A 14,944-nucleotide genomic window follows, 5' to 3' on the forward strand; every position below is an offset into this window, starting at 1 on the left:
ATTGCAATATCTCAGCAACTAAAGGTCGTATCAACAAAGTCCGAAGAAGCAAAATATAGAGAATTTTCTCAGCTTTACAAAAATATTTTTCCCAAAAGTTTGCAAACATGTGCACTAATTTAAAAAAATGAAAAACTGCGACTATTTTCAAAAAAGTCACCTAAATATGGATTTAACTTGAAAACGGTGGTGTGTGTGCAACCAACCAAACGGAACCACGCGGTCGCTTCTTACAAATTGAGTTGTTTCCATGTATTTTTTTAGATCTACATTCTATACATGCAAATAACTCGCATAGGCATTTGGAAGGTGTAAGCTCTGCCGAGCTTCGGTGACCCATTTCTACGCTGGCTAGCCGAGCGCGAGGTACTTCAGCTTTATCGACAAGCCCCGCCCTGAAGAACGTTTGGACCAATCGGATTCAAACGTTATTTAGAACTTCCGAACTCTTGTCAAATGGACAAGGACCCAGCGCGTATATAGTTGATAGTAAAAGTATTCCTAATTCCAGTCATAGCTCACCAAGTCGCGATGGCCTATTGGTTAGCATTTTTGCTTACCAATCCAAAGGACGAGGAATCGAACCCCGACTCGAGCGACTTTGATTTTTCGATCATGTTCAGAGTTTCAAGATTTATATTTCCTGTACTTTCTTGTTGGGAGCAGATGGGAATCGAACCCAGGATCATTCGCATACAAAGCGAATACCGTAACCAGTCAGCCACAGCCGCTCCTTGGATTTAACTTGAAAACGGTGCACTTTATCAAAATTTTGCTAAAGTACTTTTTGATTGCAAATTTGATTTTACATCGAAATATGAAGTTGAAAAAAATTTGCGACCAATATTTCGATTTTTTGAAAAAATCAGTATTGATTAAAAAATCATAACTCGGTCAATGATTTTTTGCACAGCCTGGAAATTTCTGAAAAGTTGGCATTTTATGTCCTCTTTTTGCAAATCAAATTTTAGTGATAAAAAGTTAAATAAAAAAATCACCAAATTTGTTTTACCGTGTATCATTTTTTTCCAGTGTAGTCCGTATCCATACCTACAACTTTGCCGAAGACACCAAATCGATCAAAAAATTCCTTCAAAAGATTCAGATTTTTGAATTTTCATACATCATTTTTGTATGGACAGCTGCGAAATTTGTATGGAAAATTATATGGACAAACCAATGATGCAAAATTGCTTCTTTGGGCATACCGAAGGCACCAAAAAAGTTTCAGTCGCATTAAAAAATACAAAAATTAAAATTGAAGAAAAAAGACCGATTTCGTAGAGAATTGCTCTTATATTAAAACTTGGGATATATATTTTTTCTTAAAATTTGGGATATTTGTTAAGAGGCTTTTGAATCACGATAAAAATTTTTTTTTTCGTATTTTTTGTTTTCTTACTTTCAGCATCAAATTCGAGTTCTGCAACCCCATTTTAGTCAAATTTGAATGGTTGAATGGTTTGAATGGTATTAAATAAAAAAGACTTTTTTCAATATTTCAACACTGCCATTTTGGCCACCATCTTGGATTAAAAAAAATCTTAATCACTTTAGAGTATTTTAGGGGTCATTCTGAAACATATCAATAAAAAATAAGACAACGAAGAACATTTTTTTTCGTGATTCGATTATCCGAAGAGAAATTTTGCCAAGGCCTTCGAATAATCGAGTCTGGACTGTAAAGAAATTATTATTTAATATTACATTTATGAACTTCTAAACCATGATTGATGTGTCGCATTTGGCAAAACATGACACAAATATTGGTCAGTGAGCAAAGAGACAAGTGCCTTGGTTCATTCGAGGCATAGATTATTAATCAAGTAGATGTCCCACTTGGAAGTTGCTCCATATACCTAGTTGGCGACACCCCTTTAGCGATCTGCGCGCCGCCATCGTCAATTTACAGGTACTAAATTGGAAAACAAAATCATAGTACTCTGGGCACTTGCCTGTTGAAAAATTGTTTTGTTTTTGACAAAGTGTCACCAAATTGGGTTCAACACGTCCTTGAAAAAACTATTTTTGTAATTTACCTTTTAAATCCCAAAACACGTAAAAAAAATTGGCCGCCAGGTGTGTACTCCAGCAGGGCAAGTAGCAGTGGCAGCAGCAGTAAAGAATCTGACTAGAATAATAGAACCGGAAACGGGAGGAGATGACTCTCTTCAAGCCGAACACGGGCAGTTCCCACTCTATGGCGAAACCTCTGCAGATTTGCACCACTCCCCCGGCCAGGTGAAAAAGTCTCGAGTGATGGCAACGAAGGTTAGCGAACTGAGCTACAGTACGCTCCTCAAAGAGATGGTTGTTTAGAATCCTTTACCATGTGTAGATGCTTCATTTTATTTATTTTTTCCAGACATGAAGAATGTAAAAAAATGCCAAAATGCAGCGCAAGAATAGACAAACAAACCTAACGCGGATTCCTCCGTTCATGTGCATCAGATTCAAAGAGGCCACCTCCGTATGCTAAACTACCCGGCTGACATTGAACCGCAAGAAGAATCTTCAGCTTTGGGAAAAGTTCTGGAGCTGCTCCAAAATCTAAGACCAGTGTTTCCAAAAGTGGGGCCTGACAAGTTCCTGGAGTGGCCGTGGGCCCCACCTTTGATGTGTGAAAGGTGGGGCCTAGGCGAAAATAGTTTGCGAATCATTGATCTAGACAAATAAAATTTAATCAGCATGTAGTTGTATGATATTCGTTTTATTGGGTCAACGTTTTATTATCATTTAACAAAATAGAACAAGAAACAGTTTTAACAAAAATCGAGGCATTTCATCATGGGGCCCAGCATGTGTTTAGATTAGACTTGTGTTTCCGCTCGCCTCCGCTATTCCGGCAACGGTGGATTGTCGCACGCCGTGGTTCTTGTAGAACCAGGCCCCGGGAAAAGCTTTGCTTGAGTTCTGTTCACACGAGAAAGCTGTGTCCGCTAGTAGCACCGACAGTTACGGTCAGATTCTAGAACGCTGCGCAGTTTCCGTTTGCTGTGATGGAATGGTTGGCAGGGTCTTCTTAATCAGGTTTAGAGTGCAACCAGGCCCTCGCCTGTAAAATAAATTTTCACATAAGCAATTTTTCTGTTAAACTTTGTTTGACTCACTTGCTAACACGTCTCCAAGATGACCGGATGGCACCCTCGGAGGAATCGGCTCCGTTCGTAGGATTTTTGGTGGTCAGAGATGTCCGCACCGGGTTCTTTTTAGAGGAAAAAAGCCAACGATTTGAAGTCCCACTTGAAATGTTGACAGAAAATAAACAAAGTTTGAAAAGCAGCTGTTGCTACGATGCAACCGTAACACTTGAACTGAAACTGGGGAAAAATAATTTTCCCTTTGGAAACATCGAAAAGTAGTACCTGTGAATTGCCACCAGGTGCAATTTTGGCGTGGCGGTAGTGTCGCCAGCCCCAACAGGGGAGTGGCGTATCTATATATATTTAGTCTATGTTCGAGGTGAGCTCTCTTCTCATCGGCCTGGCAACACTGCTGTCAGACTGGGCCAGCAGAATCAGTTTAGTCTCGGTGGTGGTAATGTGTAGAAGTGGTTTGTGATTGTGAGTGCGGTCTCGGCTGATCATAAAACGAGCAAAGGAAAAGTAAATTAAATTTTCAGAACCCGCAGTCGGTCCGGGGGAAAAAAACGAAAAACAACAATCATCACACGGCTAGTGAAAGCAAAGTTTACGGTATCGAACTTTAGTTTGAGGAAGGTGGAGTACCTCAAACGTCCAGAATCTCTCCGACTAACTGGCCAAGGTTTGGGCAGCAGCAGCAGCAGTGTGATGGCGAATGTAAACAGAGAAGCATCTTGGGCAAATTGAAGCGACAAATCGTGGTTGATTACATTAGTGCATGGTGTAGAAGTAAATTTTATCACTGAAAGAAAAAAAATTACAGTTAAATCTACGTAATTTGACAAATCAAAGTTACAGTCAAAGGTTGTTGAGGGTAGAAACCAGTTCGAGCTAGGAAGTCAAGTGCAAGGTGAAGGAAAAAGGTCGTCTCAGCAAGCTTTAGACTAGTGGAACCGACTGGTTTGAGCAGCAGGTGCTAGTTTTTAGTGCAGTGTCAAAGTGCACAACAAGCAGTTTGCTTAGATCTCGAGAGGAAAATAAAGCACAGCAAATAAAAATGAGTGCGGAAGCGGAAATCCGACGCCGGAACATCGGTGAGGGAGATTCCCTTGGGGAATCCTCGCTCAAACCGGACGACAAAGGCCAGAAACCCGCCCAGGAATCGACCACGGCCGAAAGCTCCGACCACGTAAGTTGGCCAACTACGCAGAAAGGAAAAAAAACCCTCCAGGATTTTTCCATTCCTCGCAAAAAACGGGATAAATTTATCGATTTTTCTTGCCAGTATCATCCTCGCCCTTCTTTCGCCAGCCAAGCTTCTTCCTTCGGGGAACGACATTCCGCGAGCCACACACACTCACACTCTGTTTGGGTTCATGGAGCGCCTGCCCGGTGAACGTCCCTCCTCACCCCACTGTTTAATCCCCCTCCCGAATGTGTTTTCATTCATCACCGGAGAGATTTGTTCCCAGCAGCTGTGCAAAATGATTTCACTCTCTCTTTGGTTCGGATTCGCACAAGGACATCCTTGTCCTTACATTACAAAAGATTTTTTTTTTCTGAAAAGTTCGAATTTGTAAAATTTTAACCATCAAACTATCTTCTTTATTAAATACCGTAATCTGGGGCGAATCGGGACTACAGTCTGAATAGGGACAGCAGTTTTTAGAGCACTTAAAGCTTTTAAATTTGGAAATGGATGTACACATTTTGTTGGTCTTAGTCTGGTCTAACCGAAACCAACCAGAAAAATCACAATATTGTGCTCCAAAATGGTTAAAACTGCTGTCCCAATTCACCCCAAGTGTCCCGATTGACCCCAGTTTACGGTACTAAAGTTGTTTTACTTTTCTGCCAAACTAATTAGTTAAATATAATTTAGACAAAATTTAAAATAATTAAAAATAATAATACAATCAAAACCTCATGAACTCTTGGGAAATTCACCTCACCATCCCTAGACAATGTAGACGACACTATCAATTTCACTAATTGAATTTACTGTCGTGTGCTGGCTGTTGTCCTGCAAATCGATTGAAACCCCACCGCCACCCCGCCACACGACCTGAGAGCTGTGATGGATACGCTGTAGGTACTAGGTGGATTGCGAAAGCCGCCGAAGCCGTAACACGCCGGGGAATTTCGTAACCCCGTGGGGGATTTAGGGTTTCAGCTTAGTGTTTCGGATTGATTCTTCATAGAATTGTGATTGATTGAAAAAAGGTCGTTTTCAGTGATTTGATAGGTCAATTTAACTCAACTAAATATTAGGATGTAACTAAATCACCCATTTTGAACAGACATTACAGGACATTTTTCAAAAAACATATGAATCTTTTAAAATGAGGTTTTTATTGGCCTTATGCAAATTTCTAGAATATTACAGATTTTCTAAAATTGCTGGAGATACATTCGAAAAAAGGAACAGATTGTTTGCGAGTATTTTCCTGTTTCCGATTTCTCTAAAAACAAACTTTATCTGCATTCATTGAGATAAATGTATTAGTGACAGTTAAAGGTTCCCTCAAAACTCTGCAACTGCACTTATATCAATAGTTTTGTAACAGGTTGCAAAAAGAAAACTTTTCAGCACGAATCGCTCATTAATACGACGAGTGCTGAAAAAAAAACTTTTTTTTTGTAACGAGTTAAAAACAGCATTTTTTGGCAATTTAGGAAACCACTCTATTTTCAATAAAACGTTTGTTTCCTCGATTGAATGTATTTTTTGCCGTCAAGTTAAGTGTCAAACTCCAAAATAAAATCACAAGTTATTATTTTTAGATATCAGTTCTGAAAAGTTTAAATTTTCAGCACTTAAGTAAATACTGAATAGTACAGCAAAAAAAATGTATAAAATTTAAATAACAAGCCTAGGTTTCAACATTTGGATGAAAAAAGTGTTTTAAAATGTATTTTATACGCGTCCAACTGTTTTCCAATCATTAGATTTTAAAATATCGAGGTATTGTCGTTTTTATTTTATAAACGCAGGAAAATGCATTTTAATTAGTTTTCTGTTGATTGAAGTTAAATTTGCATTCAAATTTGAAACTTTGAAAAATATTTGCAACGGCCTTAAAACATTTAGCTATTCAAAATCTCATTCTTATATTTAAAGTCAAATCTGCAATTAATTTTTTTTTCTAGTTTTAGCCATGTTGGGGTAAATTTGTCTACAAAAATAACAATTCTAAAAAGTTAAAGTAGTTATGCCGGAGATGTAACGGAAATGGCGTTGAATAACGTAGTTCCTTTGAAGTTGTTTGTATCGAGAAATTCTAAAATACTAACATTGATTAAAGCGTTTGGAAAACGCTAGTTTTACTGCACAAATATCTGCATTCTATGTACTTGCAGTTTACATTCACATACCGTAAACCGGGGTGCCATTGATAGGATTTTAATTTATATTTTATTAATTTTCCAACTGGTAAAATTTGTCTCAAGATTATTATTTTTTAAACATGTACTAGGATAGGCCACACAAGGTCCATGCGCTATTTTTGGAAAAACGTTTTTTCAATTGCTGGAAATTCTTATTTTGAATTCTGGGTGGCTTTGATATTCACAGTTTCTCTCGTTAAAATCGCATTTTTTGTATGCAAATTAGATTTTTGCCTTTCTTACTAAAGAAAGGTATAGGTTTTACTTTAAGCCAGGACGTCATTTCCAGCTTCGTAAATATGTCGATTCAGCATGAATTTTAAACCGAAAAATCGCTAAAAAATCACACTGCATCGATTTTCGACGCTCTATCGATTCACCTTGATAGAACTCGTCTATCTCGAACCCTCGAATTTTGAGAAAATAAATTCCGTGGAGGTCGAGTGATGTTCGTATGTGGTAAAATTTTGCAAAATTTTGTGTCGCGCCGTTCTCAGCTCCCATAAATCCGATTTCGATTCTCCTAAATGCAGATGAAAGCTAGTGTGCTGAACCTGGGCGAGTTGCCGCGCAAATTTCGAAATATCCATCTGTTTTCGGATGCGGCCAGACTTTTCCAGAAAATACACAGTTTTCAAATGAAAATATGGTCCAATTTTTCATTTTCATATCTTTTATTTATCTCAAAAATTGCATTTTCGAGCTCTACAACCTCCCAAATTTTCATCCAGATTCATAATATGGTTCTGGAGTTAGAGCCGTTTGATTGACCTACCATAAGAAACAAAATCCCTAAAAAAAGGTAAAAGCCCACCTGGTGACCTTCGCCAACATTTTTCATTTCTGATTTTATTCGAAATTTCTTGCTACATTCATAGTACAGACCATGAGTGAGCATCTGAAACAAATTCGACATCGATCGGCAATCCCGATCAATTTTTAGAACGATTTACTTTTTGCCTTTCTTACTAAAGAAAGGTATAGGTTTTACTTTAAGCCAGGACGTCATTTCCAGCTTCGTAAATATGTCGATTCAGCATGAATTTTAAACCGAAAAATCGCTAAAAATCACACTGCATCGATTTTCGACGCTCTATCGATTCACCTTGATAGAACTCGTCTATCTCGAACCCTCGAATTTTGAGAAAATAAATTCCGTGGAGGTCGAGTGATGTTCGTATGTGGTAAAATTTTGCAAAATTTTGTGTCGCGCCGTTCTCAGCTCCCATAAATCCGATTTCGATTCTCCTAAACTGCCGTTCTACGCATAGTTGTCCCATGTTCAAAAAAGGACAACTGAGAAAAACGCGATTGAAATTTTTCGACCGATTTCTGTGTTTCTACGCATAATTGTCCCGTGGGTTCCTTTTCGCCCTATGTGTCCCTAATCGCCCCAGTTAGCAGTTTATCACCCTTATTTGTAATTCTATTGCTATACAACAGGTAAACAAGACATATTGCTTAGTAAAACTAAAGATTCCGTGTAAGAAAATACTTGGTGGGACAATTATGCGTAGAAGTTTAACGATGGGACAAACAGACTTGGTGTTGTTTTTAATGAGTTTCCGAACAAAGTACCAGATTATATGTGTTTTTCTTAAAGTACACATCAAACTAAACTTAAAAATGTCAAAAGGTCAAAATCGTCAAAAAATGACATGGGACAATTATGCTTAGAACGGCAGTAAATGCAGATGAAAGCTAGTGTGCTGAACCTGGGCGAGTTGCCGCGCAAATTTCGAAATATCCATCTGTTTTCGGATGCGGCCAGACTTTTCCAGAAAATACACAGTTTTCAAATGAAAATATGGTCCAATTTTTTCATTTTCATATCTTTTATTTATCTCAAAAATTGCATTTTTCGAGCTCTACAACCTCCCAAATTTTCATCCAGATTCATAATATGGTTCTGGAGTTAGAGCCGTTTGATTGACCTACCATAAGAAACAAAATCCCTAAAAAAAAAGGTAAAAGCCCACCTGGTGACCTTCGCCAACATTTTTCATTTCTGATTTTATTCGAAATTTCTTGCTACATTCATAGTACAGACCATGAGTGAGCATCTGAAACAAATTCGACATCGATCGGCAATCCCGATCAATTTTTAGAACGATTTACTTTTTGCCTTTCTTACTAAAGAAAGGTATAGGTTTTACTTTAAGCCAGGACGTCATTTCCAGCTTTGTAAATATGTCGATTCAGCATGAATTTTAAACCGAAAAATCGCTAAAAAATCACACTGCATCGATTTTCGACGCTTCGACGCTTCGTCGCCAAGTCAAGTCAAGTTGAGCTTCGAATACTGGCGCCAGAATGCTGGCGCATATGTTTCGGCTCGACTTATACTCGTTCGTAGTAGCTTGTCTACCGATGTTTCCTTCAACATGTAAGATATCGTAGCTTTTCGGTTTCTTTTGCTCTGTCCGTTTTTGCATAACTGTCCAATGTTAATGCAAAAACTTTTTTGACATAGGACATTCATCCTGGTACAATCAATTTGTTTCCCGTGTGCTCCTTAAATCGCCTTTAAGTAGGCTTCATTTGTCGTGTCGTTTTATTAAACAGAGTTCGTTGGATTCCAATAGGAGCTTTCGAAGCTTCTAAGCTTACTATCGTTTTCAAAGTTTTCAATGCTCGCGACGCCAATGGCTATCTACCTAAGGTATTGCGATTGAGTGTGTAGTGGTGCGGTTGTAAAAATATCTATCTCTGACTCTCTCACTTTCGTAGACGCTGAATGGCAAGCTTCCCACTGTGCGGTTAATGGCCTATCAACAATCACTTAACTTAGAAAATTTCACTTAGCTTAGGAGTTTGAATCAATGGAAATGAATCTGATCTTCTACAATGAAAAGGAATAAAATTAGAAACTTGACGTATGGTTTGGAAAATTTCAAAATCTACGGTAAGTTGACGTTTCCATATCAAAGGTAAACAAACAACTGCATAGCAACGTATATCAGCCCAGCAAATTTTCTAAGTTGATTGTGGGTGACGGCCGTAAGTTGTGTACATTTTCTAAGTTTTACTTTACTTAACTATTCTAAGCTTAGTGATTGTAGATAGGCCATAACTCGGTTTTGCTTTGCGCCTGCTTTGTTCGGTTTTTGGGCTCGTAAACCAAAACCGCGGTGTGTGTCGTCACTTGCGCATTGGAAGCTAAGAATTTGTACGATTAAAAATATTCGATAGGTGAAAATTGCGTTTTCAATTTCTTTTAGAAAACACATCATTAATAATACCTTGCTTTCATCATAAGATTTTGTGTATCAAGTCGATGTTGTGAATTGAGAGAAGTTATATTCTTTAGTAAGAAAGGCTCTATCTCACCCCTGGTGGGATTAAATCGGGTTTTTACTATAGTATTAACTTTACTATAGTATTTAAGAAAAAAATCAGTGTTATTGTTTAGTTAACTGTATATAACTTTATAACTAAATTCATGTAAGTTTGAGGTAAACTTAGGTTAAAAATATCGGGAAAATTGCCCAAAGAATCTAAAACTGCATTCCACTTCGAGATTTAAACTCATTGAGAATATCATGACACTTTGAAAGGGTCTAGCTCAGCAATTCTCAACGGGGGTACCGGGCCTACTTGATTTACATGGCAGGGGGTACCGGCCTAGAAGAAGGTTGAGAATCGTTGGTCTAGCTCATTTCCCCGAATGAAATTTCCCCGAATGCCATTTCCCCGAAAATCATTTCCCCTAAATGGCCACATCCCCGAATACCACTTCCCCTAATCAGCTACATCCCCGAATGCCATTTCCCCGAATATCATTTCCCCTAATCTGCCATTTTCCCGAATGCCATTTCCCCGAAGTGACACTTACGCCAATTGCCGTTTATTTAAATTTAAATTTTCATATTCCCTAATCATCATTTTCGCTAAAGCCTTTTCCATGACTAACAGTTATTTTCTTTTTCAATTTTACCGAACAAACAGCTTTTTGGGTATTCTGTTGATTAAATGTTGTAAATTGGGTAGTAAAGCTCTTTGTAAATTTTTATGAACAACGGTAAAAAACAAAATTAAAATCCATTTCTGATAACTTTTTTTTCATTTTTATGCAAATAAAAAGTTATTGACAAGACAACATTTTTTCGATGGATCAACTATGGTCCCCTTGGAACGAGCTGTCAAGTAGAAGCTTTTATGCCAAGAAGGGCCGTGAAGTGATTTCCAGTGAAAATCCATTTTAAATCCTTTGCGGTCGTTCAAAGGGTCATTGTACTTAGAAATATAAGCCTTATCGTTGTGAACAATAATATCACAAATTATAGCGGAATAAAAAGGAACAACTTGTCTCTTTGTATTCATAGTAATGCATTCTGCTAAAATGCGCAACCAAACCACAACAAATTTAAGCTTAATTTTAGGACTCAATTACAGTCCAGACTCGATTATCCGAAGTTTCGATTATCCGAAGTTCGATTATCCGAAGGTTTGTATGGGACTTCGAATAATGGAATCAAAAACAAAATTTTGTTTTCGTTTTTTTTCTTCTTTTTCTTGTTTTAAACATCAAATTTGAGTTCTGCAACCCCATTTTAGTCAAATTTGAATAGTTGATTGCCTATTAAATAATAAAATGCTTTTTTTTCAATTTTTCAACACCGCCATATTGGCCTTGGATTTAAAAGTTCTAAATCACTTTAACGTAGTTTAGGGGACATACGCTCGACAATAAAAAATAGGCATAACAATTTTTTTTCGTGATTTGATTATCCGAAGTTTCGATTATCCGAAGTGAAATTTTTCCGAAGCCTTCGGATAATCAAGTCTGGACTGTACCAGATTTTTTTTGTTCAATTAACATTTGTATTCAACCGCATAATTAGATGTTGTTTTTGAGAAATTTGCAAGGAAATTTGTCTTTTTTCGAATTTTGTCAAAGAACCCAAAAATCGGACAAATAGGTACATAAGGCTGGTTCAAATTTTATTTAAAGTTTTTGTTGATTATACTTTTCGCCGAATCCCAAACCAGCAATGTGAATAAAATGATCAGTGTGTACGGGGTTCTGTACTACGAAAATCGCAGGGTATGTTTTTTGAATCATAAAAAATAACAAAACTTCTATTGCATTATTATTATCATGTCTATAAGAAAAAAGTATTTGTTTTGAGAATAAATGTGTAAAAAAAGGTCTGTAACAATATTCATTGTATTTGAATTTGTATTGAATCCCCCCTAAAATGCTACGTCTGTTCTGAATGAAGCCAAAAAGAAAGTTAATCATTCAAGGCCAATACGAACCTTTAAATATGTTGTTTGATGTGATAAAAATTGTTATCATTTTTTTTCTTTTAAAATGCCATTTCCCCGAACGCGGTCAAGCGGAAATGTCCGGTGCACAGGAGCGCGCGCTCCGGGGCACCGGGCATTTCCGCTTGACCGCGTTCGGGGAAATGGCATTCAGGGAAATGGCATTCAGGGAAATGACTATTCAGGGAAATGACTAATCGGGTAAGTGGCATTCGGGATTGTGGCCCATTCGGGAAAATGGCATTCGGGGATGTGGACGATTAGGGGAAATGGGAAATTCGGGTAAATGGAATTCGGGGAAATGACTATTAGGGGAAGTGTCTTTTCGGGGAAGTGGCATTCGGGGAAATGTCCCTTCGGTAATATGGGTTTCGGGGAAATGTCATAGATTCCTTTCTTCTTGAAGTAATTTGAACACTTCTCTGCCACAGTCAGTTTGATTCCATTCGCTTCTGTACTTGTTAAATTTGTTATGTTCATTTTGCGGAAAAAAATAAAACCTATCTCCCCGGCTCTCAATATCACTCCGGTTTACGGTACGTTGGGGAAGCGATTTTTGTTTAAAAGTTCTTAGCGATTTAAAAAGCATTCTTTAAATATTTAATGAATTTGGCAGTAGTCTATTAAATAAGTTAATTTTTTTATTTTGATTTGCAACAATATTTTTTGTCCTTTTTTTGAATAAATAATTAGCCTTATTATTTATTTCTTTCACAATTGATAAATTATTTCATGAAACTAGCACTGCCGACAAATACAATTTGTAAAGCTCAATATCCAGAAATGAAAACTTCTAGAGTTTTATAAGCTATGGTATTTCATAAGTTTACAGGAACTATCAAAAAAACTCTAGACTTTATCTTCTAGAGATTAGAAAGGTATTTGAGAGATTCGAAAGATTTAACTTTTCTTTTTAAAGTTTAAAAAGGCTGACAAATGCTACGTCATTTGAGGATGGTGCACATATTTGTTTGCCCGGTGCACTTTGCAATTGTTTGGCGCCATAATAACGAAATCTTCGCTTGCATCGAGAACGGGTTCAACCATGAATCACAAATGGGATTGTGTGCTTTCACACCACGTACACTGGGGGGCGCCTCGACCAGTACGACAAAGCTATTATTTTATATATACTTTCGTGTGTTTGGTCAACACTTAGCCGGCGCAATACATTTAATTACAATGAATGTTGTGTTAAAATGCCGTGTTTTCAATGTTGTACAAAAAATGTTTAAAATTTCAGAACAATGGTACTAAACTTGAAACTGTTTTTTTTTTCCAAGTTGACCTGCTTTAATTCTATCTAACATGCTTCAAGTGACAAGCACAATTTGTTGATACGATATACCAAAACAAATATAACACAACACCTGATTCATTCGCAGCATTCACCATGTGCTATAATCGTCCGATGTGTTGTTACGTCACTTGTCGCGATAAGAATTGATACTAATCTAACTGTTCAACCTTTCTTTACGATTATCGCATGTTGCACAGTTAAAAATAGAACAAAAAAAATTGTTACATTAGCATTTTCGAATACTTTTGTAAAACAAATTGCGCTTTTTTGAGAGTATTTACAAAAAGTTTTTAATTTCATGACAAATAACGTTTAATTTTGGTACTGTCTTACGAGACGTAATCTGTAATCTAAACCAGAAAAGTTTGCTGACGAATTATGCCCCAAGGAGTGCTGAATGGAACACAAATTCGTCAAAACACGCGAACGAGATTCCGTAATTGCTTCGTTCCATGGCGGTCAAAGTGGGGGAAGAGATGTCTAGCTCATGCAATTTACTCCGATAAGATTAAGCTAAACAAAATGTGAAGAACGTAATGTGGTCGCAGCTCTGTGAAACCCGATAGAATTCCACAGATGAATAAGCATTCAGAGACTTTCTCTTCTACTTTCTTCTAAGCGCCCGCTTCCCCCCCACACGAGATCACTGAGGATTATTTATATTTTTGCCTCAGCTGATGTGGTAGAACCTTCGTGAGAGAAACACTGCAGAAGAGTCAATCTCGGTTCGACTTGGGAAAGGCGTGATTGGGTTCAAAGTCTAGCGTGTAACGCATGTTCCGCGTAGACTTGGGTGAATTAATCTTTTCTTTTTTTCCTCGCTCTCTCGATGACAGACGTGGTGTCATTGTAGTCATTGTTTTGTTGTTTCACGTCATCGTTTAGTTGTTGGCACTATACTCTAATTAACAACCGGTCAATTTGCATTGCAATTGAGTTACACCTTGAGCTAAATGATTTGTTTTTTTTTACTCTCTCTCTCTCCCTTTTTTGATTCCAAAAATAGATTGACTCCGAGGAGGAAAAGCTACCGGAAGAGAAATATGTGGAAGAAATGTCCAAAACGTTGCCCCAAGGGACAAACAAAACCCCGGAAGTCCTGGGGCAAGCGCTAAGTGGACTGCCGGACAGGTAAGAATGATTTTAGCTAATTTTTTTTTTATGAATAGGGGAAATTCACATGTTATAATCTAGAGGTGGGCAAAACCGCTCTTTTTTAGGAGCCGCTCATTTTCGTTCGCTCTTTAAAAAGAGCCGCTCTTTTGAACGGTTCTTTCGCTCTTTTTCAAAATTTGGATGAAATGGGTTTTTTCAAGAATCGTGTGATTTTATAAGTTATTTCACATATGACTTTTATAAATTAGGCCGTACCAAACATTTTTTGAAGTATATTATGTCCCTCAACGGAACGGAATCGACGTAACACCTTATAATGTGGCCCTCTTAAACCTTGCGGTTTCGTCAACGGATCCACAGGCGTGTATCGTTCTTTTTGCGACAAGACTCCGCCTCCCGGGTCTCCTAAGTGTGAAGGTATGGGCACAGGGAGAGGGCACCGAATACCTATATTTATACTTAGAATTTTTATGTCCCTCAACTCTAGCCAAAGTAGCAAAAAAAAAAAACAAGCCATGGTATAAACATTTTAATGAAAAAAGAGTTTTGAAATGCATTTTACACATCAATCATTAGATTTCAAAATATCGAAGTATTGATGAACTTATTTTTTAAGCCAAAAAAAAAACTTTTTGCATTCGGTGCAAACGGAATTTCACAAAAAATTAAAATATGCTTGATCGATCCCACAATGCTTTTTAATTTGTTTTCAGTTGATAAGACTTCTATTTCCATTAAAATTTGAAAGTTTTTTGAAAAAAAAAAAATTGTTTTGCCCCCTGATTTT

General features: G+C 37.4%; 1 protein-coding gene across 1 annotated transcript in view; it reads left to right on the forward strand.

The window, feature by feature from the left end:
- The first annotated feature begins 3,510 nt into the window (after positions 1-3,510).
- The window catches only part of LOC6042325 (phosphatidate cytidylyltransferase, photoreceptor-specific), a 44,376-nt gene continuing 32,942 nt past the window's right edge, over positions 3,511-14,944 (forward strand). The window contains exons 1-2 of the mRNA XM_038259886.1: positions 3,511-4,272; positions 14,048-14,172. Coding sequence (XP_038115814.1) covers positions 4,141-4,272; positions 14,048-14,172 — 257 coding nt within the window. The 5' untranslated portion in view covers positions 3,511-4,140. The remainder of the gene's footprint in view (positions 4,273-14,047; positions 14,173-14,944) is intronic.

Source organism: Culex quinquefasciatus, chromosome 3 (genome assembly GCF_015732765.1).
Source record: "Culex quinquefasciatus strain JHB chromosome 3, VPISU_Cqui_1.0_pri_paternal, whole genome shotgun sequence".
Classification (NCBI taxonomy): Eukaryota; Metazoa; Arthropoda; class Insecta; order Diptera; family Culicidae; genus Culex; species Culex quinquefasciatus.